General features: G+C 46.9%; 1 protein-coding gene across 1 annotated transcript in view; it reads left to right on the forward strand.

Annotated features, from left to right (window-relative positions):
- The window catches only part of PIWIL2 (piwi like RNA-mediated gene silencing 2), a 28,274-nt gene that overhangs the window by 4,780 nt on the left and 9,954 nt on the right, over positions 1-13,540 (forward strand). Inside the window, exons 6-15 of the mRNA XM_025210363.1 lie at positions 605-722; positions 2,651-2,775; positions 4,748-4,828; positions 7,560-7,673; positions 8,277-8,465; positions 8,611-8,695; positions 9,433-9,522; positions 10,605-10,745; positions 11,997-12,110; positions 12,791-12,979. Coding sequence (XP_025066148.1) covers positions 605-722; positions 2,651-2,775; positions 4,748-4,828; positions 7,560-7,673; positions 8,277-8,465; positions 8,611-8,695; positions 9,433-9,522; positions 10,605-10,745; positions 11,997-12,110; positions 12,791-12,979 — 1,246 coding nt within the window. The remainder of the gene's footprint in view (positions 1-604; positions 723-2,650; positions 2,776-4,747; positions 4,829-7,559; positions 7,674-8,276; positions 8,466-8,610; positions 8,696-9,432; positions 9,523-10,604; positions 10,746-11,996; positions 12,111-12,790; positions 12,980-13,540) is intronic.

The raw sequence follows: 13,540 nt of genomic DNA on the forward strand, positions 1-13,540 counted from the left end.
CAGTGAAATAAAACAGTGGAATTTGATGACTTCCATGAGGTACCTCCACTGAATGAATTTCAAGCAATTGAGAGCTGGAAAATGAGTTGCCCAGAGTAGTCTTTGCTATCAAAAAATGTGGAATCAAATTGGGTTGTAAGGTACCAGTTCTCCCAGAATAGGATTTAGTGGTCACAGGACTGTCCTGGAGCTGTGGTGCAATGCCTACCCATTCTCCTGGCATGGAGCATTAATGGTCAGTCATTATTTTTGCAATAGCCACTAGATGGGGCAGCAGTCACAAATATAGTTTGTCGTTTTTTAAATCCATTGCAGTGAAAAGCTGTAACTTTGTAGGGTAAGGACTGGGGCTGTGTTGGCCTCACAGGAAAGTTGGTTTCAGGCAGTCTGTGATCTCATGTTCAGTTCGTGTGTTAATTTTCATGTGGCTTCTGAGCTCACCCTTGGGTTATGGACTTGTCATAATTTAGTTTGCTAAAACACTGAAGAATTTATAATCCGCACTGTAGCATTGACTATAATCTCTAGGAGCCTTACATTTTCCAGTGAAAACTGATTGTCAGTGCTATAACAACATTCTTCTTTCTCTCCACCTACCCTGCAGTCCTAATGTGGAGTGTAAGAGCATGCGGTTTGGTATGCTGAAGGAGCACAGATCGGTGACAGGAGATGTAACTGCATTTGATGGCTTGATCCTCTACCTGCCCATCAGGTTGCCTCAAGTAAGACACATTGATGCAAAAACCAGACAGGCTGAAGAGTCAACAGCCATATTCATAGATTCATAGATGCTAGGGTTGGAAGGGACCTCAATAGATCATCGAGTCCGACCCCCTGCCTAGGCAGAGAAGTTCTTCCTAATGTCCAATCTAAATCTGCTCTCTGCTAGCTTGTGGCCATTATTTCTTGTACCCCCTGGGGGCGCCTTGGTGAATAACTACTCACCAATTCCCTTCTGTGCCCCCGTGATGAACTTATGGGCAGCCACAAGGTCGCCTCTCAACCTTCTCTTGCGGAGGCTGAAAAGGTCCAGTTTCTCTAGTCTCTCCTCGTAGGGCTTGGTCTGTAGGCCCTTAACCATACGAGTGGCCCTTCTCTGGACCCTCTCCAGGTTATCCGCATCCCTCTTGAATTGCGGCGCCCAGAATTGCACGCAGTACTCCAACTGTGGTCTGACCAGCGCCCGATAGAGGGGAAGTATCACCTCCTTGGACCTATTCGTCATGCATCTGCTGATGCACGATAAAGTGCCATTGGCTTTTCTGATGGCTTCGTTACACTGCCGACTCATGTTCATCTTGGAGTCCACTAGGACTCCAAGATCCCTTTCCACTTCTGTGCCACCCAGCAGGTCATTTCCTAGGCTGTAGGTGTGCTGGACATTTTTCCTCCCTAGGTGCAGTACTTTGCATTTCTCCTTGTTGAACTGCATTCTGTTGTTTTCTGCCCACTTGTCTAACCTGTCCAGGTCTGCTTGCAGCTGTTCCCCGCCTCCAGCGTGTCCACTTCTCCCCATAGCTTTGTGTCATCTGCAAACTTGGACAGAGTACATTTCACTCCCTCGTCCAAGTCGCTGATGAAGACATTAAAGAGTATCGGTCCCAGGACCGAGCCCTGCGGGACCCCACTGCCCACACCCTTCCAGGTCGATACTGACCCATCCACCACGACTCTCTGGGTGCGACCCTCTAGCCAATTCGCCACCCACCGGACTGTGTAGTCATCCAAGTCACAGCCTCTTAACTTGTTCACCAGTATGGGGTGGGATATCGTATCGAAGGCCTTCCTGAAGTCTAAGTACACGACATCCACCCCTCCTCCTATATCCAGGCGTTTCATAACCTGGTCATAAAAAGAGACTAGATTAGTCAGGCATGATCTACCTGCTACGAACCCGTGCTGGTTTCCCCTCAGCATAATTTGTCCTGCCGGGCTCTTGCAAATGTGAGCCTTGATAATTTTTTCAAAGATTTTGCCGAGGATGGAGGTGAGACTGACCGGCCTATAGTTGCCCGGGTCCTCCTTCCTCCCCTTCTTGAAAACGGGGACCACATTGGCCCTTTTCCAGTCCTCCGGGACTTGGCCCATGCGCCACGAGTGTTCAAATATTCCCGCCAGTGGCTCTGCTATGATGTCGGCCAGTGCCTTCAGCACCCTCGGATGGTCATCATATGGTTTACTTGAACCTTGGACGGCTTGTGTAAGACTCCAAATTGTGGCTTGTATGCATTACTGGAAAGTAGAGCTAGAGAAGGGGTTTTCAGTGGATCAGCTTGCTATCTGTGACAAGGGATTGCACCTGTCTGCCCTATAGTATATCTCTGCATGTCATAGAACAACTCTGCTGGTTTTTCAGAAACCCAGGCCTGGAATAGGGAAGGGTGTAGCATGTTAGGACTGGAGTATTGTGGTAGACTTGTAAGTAAGATGTTTCCAAAACCCCAGTGTGTAGGACCTAAGTTCCAGAAGCTCCAGTTCTACATCTGGAGAAGTCTCCAGTTCTCCATCCTTGGTATGCACAGAGACCCACCAGCATCTACAATCTCAGAAACTTTAAGCCAGTGACCCCGAACACTTTTGACCCAATAGACATGTAATGTTGACATTGCTCTTCTTGCTACTACTGAAAATGTCTTTGTTCTCACATTAGACTTCTGATCTGAAAAGTCAGAGGAAGACTGATGGAGTTGAGATCAGCATAAGGATTCAGATGACCAAAATTCTTGAACCCAGTTCGGACCTATGCATTCCATTTTACAACATTGTTTTCAGAAGGTAAGGAACAATTAAGACTGGTGATTTACCATGCTGCTTAACCCTTGAATTGGATGTGAAGGTCCTAGCCAGCGGATCTTGCTGGATATTCCAGAAGTAGAATTGGGTGTGTTCTCCAGGAGATTTGATTTTTGTCTGTCTTTAGTCTCTCACTTCTGGGTTTACTTGAGTTTCTATAGAGTCACAGTTCTCACAGGCTAAGAAGATATTGATTGCTTTGGACTGTGCACAGCTTCAGTCTTGGTCTGGAGCAGGGACAGGCAATTATTTTGGGTGGGGGGCCGCTCACTGAGTTCTGGCAAGCCACCGAGGGCCGCATGACAGGCAGCCAGGGGCAGATGAATATTAATTTTCTAAATTTTTAGGGGCCCCGTGGGCCAGCTAGATGAAGTGGCAGGCTGCATCTGGCCCGCGGGCCACATTTTGCCCACCCCTGGTCTGGAGGGTTGTGACTATAACCTGGGGTATGTATTGAGGAAATATATAGAGAGAGTGAATTTCTCTACAGCCCTTCACAGAGGAGCATGTTCCACTAAAGGTCAAGGTGGATGGAGGGAGAGAATAGCCATATTACTACAGGCTGACTTCTGCACCCTCAACTTTACTACCACTTGCTTTTGTGACTAAAAGCAGTTGGGATTTTTACGTTCTTGCCTTAGAGTAGCCCTTTGTCTGCCTTGCCTTCTGATGGAAATGACCAAATTCCTTCTAGAATAAGAGGGATGTTTGAACCCTGACATATGTAGCCTGCTGCCTCAGAGCTTTCTGTCCTGTGGCTGTGCATGCGAACAGGGCACGCTCAGCTTTTTTAGTTTTACTCAGTACTGAGGTCGCAAAGAGATGCAGAGGTTCCTTTATGTCAGGAAGGTTATTTTGGCATTCTCTCACTTCCTGCAAGTTCATCCAGCTCTTGGAAATGAGTAAAATAACTTTATGTAGGAAGACGCTGGTATTTTAGTAGGGAGAAGTAGTCAAACTCAACATGGCTAGAAAGGCTTGTATGGTGATTTACAGAAAAACCAGTAGAGTTGTTCTTTGGATGTAAATCTTTCCTTCTATGTTTGCAACCCAAACATTGCACTATTGAGCTACTGCATGAGAATCTGTAAGTGTGAAAACTACTAGCTTGATTTTACCCAGGAGAAATGCTAGAGTGGCCTGTGTTATCTTGGTGAGTCATGTAAAGTTATATCCAAGATCAGGTGGCATTGGTTATTCTCTCATACAGATTAACCCAGTAATAGTTAACTGAAGGAAGACAGTGATCTAGGAAGCTAATTGCTTCTTTCACAAGCTGTCCCAAAGATGGGAACATTCTGATGTAGAAATAAATCCTGAAATTTGCATTTGGGAAGTTGAGACCTTGTGTATCTGCTCTTTCCTGGAAGAGTATGGCTGTTTTGGCAAACTGTAGGATTGTGATATCACAAGGGATTGGAATCCAAGCAACAGAGAAGGATTTTATTTTTAGTTTCTACTTAAGAGTTTCATTTTACTAACACAACATTTTAATGTCAACACTGACAAACTTGCTGACAAAAAAAAAATCCTTGGTAAAACAGTCACTGGCCTTCATCTGAGACTGTAGAATGTAGAGAGCACCTGATTTTGTAGTCTGTCACAAGATGCAGTAGAGGTAAAACTTGAATAACCTGACACAGGAAGTTAAAACAAGCAACTGTGTATTGGGGGGAACTTACTAAGATCCTTTCCTGCCTTTGCCCAGAAAAGAGCCCATGCTTATTTCTTTTCTTTAGTGGATGAAATCCGTTGTTCTGAATTTTTAATTTACTTCAGCGCCCTATTCTGCACAACATAGTGGGCCTTTTTCTGGGCAAAGAATGGAAAGGGTCTCAAAGGATCACAGCTTAGATGCCTTTGGGGCTGTTTGCAGATGGTGAGTTACACACTGCAACAAAACAGTGTCTCCTAGCTGTCTGTTTGCCAAAATGATACTGGTTTTCTGTTCTAGGGTGATGAAGATTTTGGAGATGAAACTTGTTGGGAGAAACTTTTATGACCCCACCAGTGCTACAGTGCTGCCCCAGTACAGGTTAGTACTGGAATTTGTCTGTTTGTGCGCTTATTGCCATAGTATCCACACACCTGACTCTAGGAATGTCCTAGTGCAGCATAACTGCCCAGATGAGAGATGAATGATCTCACAGCTGCTAGGTCATGGGCCTTCACTGTGTGCTATTTGTGCTGTGGTATTGACCAGAAGCATCCACCAGGAAGGGGGCCTCTACTGTGTGGGTGACCTGGGAGTTGAACAGATTATTAGGAGGTATAGTCCCTGCCCTGAAAAGCTTGGAGCATACACAGGCAGAGAGGCAAAGCCTACAGTCAGGAGAAGGGAATAACATGCAGTGTTGGCTTTTGTCCTTTGTCCCATATTCTTGGTTTCCTCTGAACAAAAGACCCTTCCCATGGTGTGTCATGGACAACCCCTTCCTTAAATCTCCATGCTCCCTCTGCACAGACAGGCCGTGCCAGCCCCGTGTGCCTATTGCTTCCTTCGTTAGCACCTAAACTGTTTTCTGTAAATGCAGTTTAGGTGCTAGTAAAATTGCCAAGGAGGCCATCAACCACAAGCTTGTAACTGGTGCAGTATGCAGAAGCAACCAGCACAACTTTGTCAAGGGTAAGTCATGCCCAACAAACCTGGTGTCCTTTTATGACCAAGTAACTAACCAGCTGGACAAGGGACATGAAGTTGACATCATTTACCTAGACTTCAGCAAGGCCTTTGATACTGTCTCCCATGAAATCCTTTCAGTTAAACTGGAGGGTACTGGCCTAGACCAGTCTACAGTGAGGTGGGTTGGCAATTGGCTCAGAGGCCGATGGGAAGGCCTTATCCTGGTGGTGTCCCCCAGGGATCAGTGCTTGGGCCCGTGCTCTTTAACATCTTTATCAGTGACTTGGATGAAGGGGTGGAAAGTGCAGTGATTAAGTCTGCAGATGATACCAAGCTGTGAGGAAATGTGGGCACATCTGAGGACAGGGTAAAGATCCAGGATGACCTCAACAGACCGGTCTTATGGGCTGAATGCAATCAGATGAGATTCAACAGGGACAAGTACCAGGTTCTTCATCTGGGTAGGAAGAACCTTCACCACAACTATACAATGCGTGGTGGTCCACTGGTTGACACTGCATCTGAAAGGGACCTGGGGGTGACAGTTGACCAGAAGAGGAATATGAGCCAGCAATGCGATGAAGTCGCCAGCAGAGCAAATGAAACTCTGGCGTGCATCACCTGATGTGTTGCCAACAGATCCCGAAAGGTGTTCCTTCCCCTCTATGCGGCATTGGTCAGGCCACAGCTGAAGTACTGTGTCCGGTTTTGGGCACCGCACTTCAGGAGGGATGTGGATAAACTCAAAAGAGTACAGAGAAGGGCCACCCATATGATTAGGGGCCTGGAGGATAGGCCCTACTATCAGGAGAGACTCTGGGAACTGGGTTTGTTCAGTCTGCGCAAGAGAAGACTGAGAGGTTACTTGATAGCCGCCTACAAGTATGTCAAGGGTGAACACCAAGATCTAGGGGAGCAACTCTTTAGAAAGGCACCCCCAGTGAGGACAAGGACCAACAGGCACAAGCTAATTGAGGAAAAATGTAGGTTGGACATTAGGAAAAACTTTTCCATAAGGGTATCTAGAATCTAGAACATGCTCTCAGCAGAGGTGGTGCAGTCACCATCTTTGGAGGCATTCAAGAAGAGGCTGGGCAAGCACCTCGTTGAGTTGGTTTGAGCCCAGTAACGTCCTGCCCTTGGCAGGGGACTGGGCTTGATGATCTTACAGGTCCCTTCCGGTGCCTTTTATTCTGTGAAGTCCAAGTCTGTCCGTGAGCTGTTGGAGGTTGCTCTAAGTAGTGGTGATCCTACTTAAATCCTGACGAGCAGTGTTCAGTCCAACCAGGATCATTGTATGCTGCATCAGTCCAGATGCTTGAGCTGCAGGTGAGAACCTCAGTTCTAGAAATGCCAACCTAGCAGGCAGAGCCCTTGTTGTGTGCGTTGCTTTAATGCTGAGGATCTAGTTTGGTAACTGGGGGTGTAGGTTGTAGCCATCTTCGTCTAAGGACATAGGCAGACAAGGTTCTTTGGGTAAATGTGGTATCTTTTATTAGACCATCTAAATAGTTGGAAAAATGGTTCTTTGCAAGCTTTTAGGTACAAACACCCTCCTTCAAGCAGAGGAAGAGTCTCTGAAGAAGGGTGTTTGTACCTGAAAGCTTGCAAAGAACCTTTTTTCCAACTATTTAGTTGGTCTAATAAAAGATATTACATTTACCTAAAGAACCTTGTCTGAAAAAGCCCTGCTCACTTCCTGAGAAGTCATCTGAAGATCTTACTGAACTGAGATTCTGGCTGCCTGCTGTGCCAGCCATGATCCTTTGTTACCATCCCTCTTGCCGGTGGTATAGTTCCTCCTGAGTCTGCACCGTCACTTAGGGAAGCCAAGTGAGTATGTAGCCAATGAGTATGTTTCATGTGGGGCATTTATACATGGGCTCTGGGAGGAGGGTGGGAAGAGTGGGTTTAATTAGAGCACCCAGTGTGTTACATGTATCAGCATTGAACGAGCTTTAGTTAAAACGCCCCTGCTGCCATTTTTCATGTGATGCTGGAGTCTGCTGGAGCGCAGTAATTGCCACCCTCCAGCAGACTTGATTAATCAAGTCTGCTTTGACACTCTGTTATTACAGCGCATCAGAGGAGCCTCAACATATATGTCTAGGCACCCACAGATTCTCTTTTCTGTACCCCAAAGGTTGCAGATCTGGCCAGGTTACTCAGCTAGCATCCGGAGGACAGATGGAGGACTCTTCCTGTTGGCTGATGTCTCCCACAAGGTCATCAGGAATGATTCTGTCCTGGATGTCATGTGAGTAAGAAAAGGAAAGCACAGCTTATGCATCTGGCAGGGCCAACATAGAGTTCTCTGGAAGGGAGAAGGGTACATACAGACAGCACCAATGCTGAGCTTTCGTTGGTGAATGAGGGTGAGCTGGGAGTCTGAGCACTGATGCGCTGATTCTTGTTTCACTGTGGAGAAGTTCTGGTCCAAGTAGTGTCCAGTTTCCCCAGTGTTGCCTTGTCAATGCAGTTCAGCCAGGAACCAGAAGAAAAGTTTTTAAGGGCTCTGGAGTAGTTTGTTTCCATGGCCTATTTAATCATTGGCTTCTCTGCAAAGACCCCTGGGAAGAGGAGCAATTAATGCAAGTAGTGTTGATTGCTTAAGCAATTCAGACAGCCCGGAGTTGAGGCAACTAGTCTAATTCCATACATGTCACCAAATAGCCATTTTACAAAAAAAAGTGCATCCCAGTATTTCATCGTTGATCAGATATTCTAGTTGAAATTTACTTCTTAAAGAAGGGTTCAGAAGTACAGCTCCTGTGTGTTTTCAAACTGTACTTACTCCCTATATGGGAAGGGGGTTGAACTCTGACTTGACTGAGATTTTTATCCCCTCTTCTCCATGAAGGCAAGCAATCTACCAGCAGAGCAGAGAGAACTTCCAGGATGAGTGTACCAAGCAGCTGCTTGGCAACATTGTCATTACCCGCTATAACAATCGCACGTACCGCATTGATGACATTGAGTGGAGCAAGACTCCAAAGGACAGTTTCACCACATCCGATGGGAAGGAGATTACTTTCATAGACTATTACAGGTAGGAGTACCTGCAGGTCCCACAATGGAGGGGAGTGCAGTAGGAGGAAAGATGCATCTGTAACCAACAACATGATCCAGTTGAGCTTGTTAACTCAGCATCGGGGAAGTGTCATCTTAAAATTATCTCACTGCTCCTCTTTCAGCAAAAACTATGGGATAGCCATTAGAGACCTGGGCCAGCCACTACTGATTCACAGACCCAAGGAAAAGCAGAGTCCTGATGGGAAGGTGAGTGTTAAAAGTCTCTCAGCAGTGACATTTCAGTGGTGAATTCCCAATGACCAGCTGATGGCCTTGGGTGATGAAGGCTCCTATCCAGAAGCAGCAGCTTCTTTCATAAGCCCTCTGTCCAGTTGCCCTATACTTGATATGGAGCAGGGATCCTTTCTAGAAGAGAGTCTCTGGGCCTACTTGTTTCTTGGTCTCTGCTGAGCAAGGCTGTTTAGTGCCAAATTCAGATGACATGTAGAGAGAGACGGTTGCTCCTCCCAGCAACCACTGACCTGGCTATTTGAGAGACCAGCTTCTGTTGCTCCCCTGGGATTCATCTGTTGGTCCTCTTGGCCAGCCAGTCTCCTTTCTGTGCTGTTCTGTAACTTGCTTTACCTCTCCAGTGTTGGAGGATTGGGTCTGCTCAGAGCATGTCCTATCATTGTATCAGATTGGCTGCTCTGCACTTGTGCCAGGACACATACCTCAAAGCATAGACTAACTTGATTTTCTTTCAGAAAGCTCATGAGCCCATGTGGAGGGGGCCCACCTCTAACCAGACACAACCTCTGCCCCCGTTGAAAGTAACGGGGATGCCATCATCTCTGATGAATGTCTCTGGGAAGACAAGATGCCAATGTGATCTCTCTGCTTGCTTCCCTCTTTTCTGCTCACTACTGCAGTAGCTGGGCATGGCAGGGCTTTCCCTGTACATAGCAGGCTGCTAGCATGCTCTGGCTTCTATTTTCCTGCAGCTGCTGAGGGGTGAGATTCTGCTGTTGCCAGAGCTCTCCTTCATGACGGGGATCCCTGAGAAGATGAGGAAGGACTTCAGAGCCATGAAGGTCAGAGCACTGCTGCAGCAGGGCAGCATCAAGCCCAATGAGTTGGCATTTCTTATGGCTGTTGGCTCCATTTGTGCCAAGGCCCTCTCTTGACACTGGGCATTGCGAATGGGAGCCCAGTGGGGCTTTCCTGTGGATGGATCTAAAAGTGATGGGCACTTCCTGAGTCTGGCTCTCTGACCATATTGCAGTAACTTCCACATTAACTTCCTTTCACCAGCCCTCTCATTCCTGTCACAGTTGGTAGAGTCCAGGGGCTTTGTGGAGTGGGTGGTTCTGAGAGTTAAGCTCTCCACAGCCCTGGCCGGAGCACTCTGAACCCTACCTCTGGTACTGTGCTAGTGCACAACTTGAGGGACCTTCTGCTGAGCCCCAAAGCTTAGTGGTTGATCAGGCTTCACCGATTTACTTTGATGGCAGGGATTGTTACGGAGCAGGGGATGGTTAGTAGCAAGGCTAAGCTTGCAGTATGTTCTGAGATGTACAAAAGTGTGAACGTGAGGAAGCAATAGTATGATGAGCTTGTGGTGTCTTAAAATCGTGCCTTCTTTACAACACCAGGATGCTAGGTAGCAGGTGCTCAGATAAATACTGTCATAGATCACCATGTGTTGCCCAGTGCAGTTGCAGATAAAGAGGACCTAGCAAATGAGGTCTGCCAATAAGTCCTTCCTACCTCTGCTGTAAAGATTCACCCAGGGAACAACAGGTGCAATACTTGCGCTTTTCTTTGCTCAGCTCTGTGATGTGTTTATCAACAAGCGGCTTTGTTATATTCCTGTGAGCCTTTTTGATGTCTGTACAGTGCCCTGCTGGGTTTTTGATGGCTTAGGTAATTGCAGCTATGCACCATTGTGCAGACAGAATAGTATGTGACATGGTCTCTAATGGTTGAAGTGCAAGGTTAAGTATACTGGTACAATTGCACCCTTGGGTGGTTGGTCAGACATCTCAAGTGGGGCTGTAGTTGAGCTAGCTCTTGAGCATTTAGACATGATGCTCTGATGGAGTGGCTGCGTGTAGAAGGATTTGATCACGTGCTGGTGTTTACAAACGTCTGTCATTCTTCCCGTCCTGCTCAGGACCTGACCTATCAAATCCACCTGAGTCCAAAGCAACACCACACCTCTCTGAGTGCTCTCCTGCAACGAATTAAGCAGAATGAGGCTGCCAGCGAAGAATTGTTGCGATGGGGTCTACGTTTGGACACAGACGTCTCTAGAGTAAGAAGAGCTTTCCCACCATACATGAGCAGCATAGGCTAGTGTATAGAGCAATGGGGTTGTCTGGTGGGAACCTCTGTCCTGCCACTGATTTACAGCTTTAATCTCTCTTGCATCCCTGTCTATCAAACGGAGTTAATGCTTCAGGGCAGGGTGCAAGGCTTTAAAGTGCTTAGGAAGCCCCCTGAAGAGTACTGTGATCTGTTGGGATCTCATGGTGGAAGTGGTTATATCCTGATGCCTCTTGACCCTAACACCATAAGACTACACAGTGCCTTTTTTCTTCTTTGAAAGTAAACCATGTGGGTCTCACCGGCATATAGGAGTGATTCAGCATGAGCCCACCTGATTTTAATACACACGCAAGAACCCAAAGCCAGTTCTGAGTGCTGACGGTGTGGTGCATCCTCCTATGGCCACGTATATCACACTGCCAGGGGTATTGGGCAGCCTGTAGTCGCTGCATTATCCTGTCTTCCACCTGCAACAAACAGTTGACTTCCTGGTGCACCCTTTGGAAATCTGCCAGTAGCCGTAGACTGTTGGTTAATTAAAAACCTCAGCGTATTCGAGGTTATGCCGTGACTCCTCGAAAGAGAGAGGAACAGCCCTTGTAGACATTGTTTCCCCTGCTAGTGAAGCATTGTTCCATCTGGCAAGTTCAGGGGCTCCTTGTCCTTTATCAGACCCTGTTTGCCATCAGCTTTGCATATGATGAAAAACTAAACTGCACCATTTCTGCAGCTCCCTGCAGTCACTGGAACTGCATTTAAGTGACTGCACAGGGAAAAATCCTCTTGGAGTGCTTATGTACAAAGGCCAAAGCTTAAAAAGAAAATGCAAATCCTGTTGACTCTGGCTCTTCTGGCTTCTGTGCAATTAATCTTCCACTTTATACTGTTAATCATGCTTTGTTATTGTTTACTGAGGGCATTTTTCCTCACGACTGCCCTTATCTTTGCTCTTTATTTTTATTTTTCCTTAAAGAAACTAAAGAAATTAAGTGAATTTGATGTTAATTCCTGGGCAAGCCCCCCATAACAAAACACCATTTAGTTGAGAACATTTAATGTCTTGGGAGAGTCGAAGGAATAAAGAGACTCTCTTTCTTCTCTGTTTTTGGTGTATTTGACAAATAATTTGTGGGACTGTATGGAGTTAGCTGACAAAGCATTCAGTCTACATGGGTAGAATTGAGGGGACTTGAGAGGAGTTTCCTGATCGCAACAGTGGCACTCGGTTTTTGTTCAGACACAGGGGCGTGTTCTTCCCATGGAAAGAATCAACTTGAGGAACAGCTCGTTTGTGACTTCTGGAGACCTCATTTGGACCAAAGAAATAACAAGAGAACCCTCCCTCTCCACAGTAAGTTACCTCTGTAGAATGGGAGGCAACTTCCCCGTGGCAGGGAGACAGCGGAGCAGAATTTTGGATGCCATCTTTAAAAACAACATCCCCTTCATTTCTGATTAAGGTTAGACAAGCATAGTTGGAGTCCTGACTGTGCCAATCCTGTCTGGACGTGGAGTTGAAGTTCCCTAAAGCTGTAGTTTTATTAACTGGGTCTTGTTCTTTCCAAGGCATTACTGGAAATGGTTCTTTATCACTGGCTTATTACAGTGTCCAAACAGGAACGGATGGTATGCATTAAAACCTGGGATCCTCTGCTTTTATGATGCCACACATTTTTTCCTTTCCCTAAACTTGTTTGGCCTGAAGCACATGATGTATTTGTCCTGCAGAAGCTGTCTATGCAGTGCAGGTGGATGTCTGCTCTCTGCCTATCTGGCCCCAAATATTGTGAGGGAATGGAGGGAAGAAGCATCTAACTGGTGGGACTCTGCCTCTTCCCCAGCTCTTCCGTTGACTCACTTCTTGAAGCTGAGCAAGTCCCTTGACTTCTATGTCTTGGTTTCCTCTAAAACAAGAATGTACCCACCTCAATGGAAGAAAGGCTTCAAAAAGGTGCTTTGAGGTCCTTTGAGTGGGCATATAAATGCAAAGCGTGGTTATTTGATGCTGATGATGTCCTGATTGTATCCTAGGTTCCCCTGCATTACTGGGCATTGTTTTATCCCAAACGTGCTCTGGACCAGGCACGCGAGCTGGTCAGCATAATGGAAAGGATCTGTGGCCCACTTGGCATGAAGTTAAATCAGCCTGCCTGGGTGGAACTGAAGGATGACCGGATAGATACCTATGCTAGGACCATCAAATCTGTCTTGGGTTCAGAGGTAAAGAAGCAGGTCTGGGCAGTCTGCTCAGAAGAGTTGTTCAGGTGGTATTCTCAAGCCACCAATGGGTTGGCTTACCCCTGACTGCATGTGTGAAAAATGCAATAATGATGAGGTATTCATTGCAAATCTCCCTTGTATTTAGACACTTGCCATCTTTGCTCAGCTTCTGGTGTGACATCTATGTAAGCTACACAGAGAGGTCAGGGCACAGCATATTTGCCTTGAGGTGGGAAAAGCATCATTTGTGGCTAGGGGGTGCACCGATAGAGATTTTTGGGACTGATAGCTGATTTTTAAGGAGGCATATCAGCTGATACCAATCCAATTTCCAATATGCAGCTCTTCAGCTTGAAGAGCTGCATCCAGCTGGTAAGTCTGGGGTGGGGGGACAAATCAAGGCCCCTGTGGCGAGGGAGAGTGTGGGGCTGGGGCTGGAGCTGTCCAGCTGGGCAGGGATACAGAGCCACAAACAGCTCATACTGGGGGAAGGGGGCGTGTGCTCCCCGGATCTGTGCAGGGCGGGCTGCGGCTAGGGCTAGGGCTGGGGCAGGACGGCAC

This window comes from Alligator sinensis, unplaced genomic scaffold (genome assembly GCF_000455745.1).
Source record: "Alligator sinensis unplaced genomic scaffold, ASM45574v1 scaffold722_1, whole genome shotgun sequence".
In the NCBI taxonomy this organism is placed as follows: domain Eukaryota; kingdom Metazoa; phylum Chordata; order Crocodylia; family Alligatoridae; genus Alligator; species Alligator sinensis.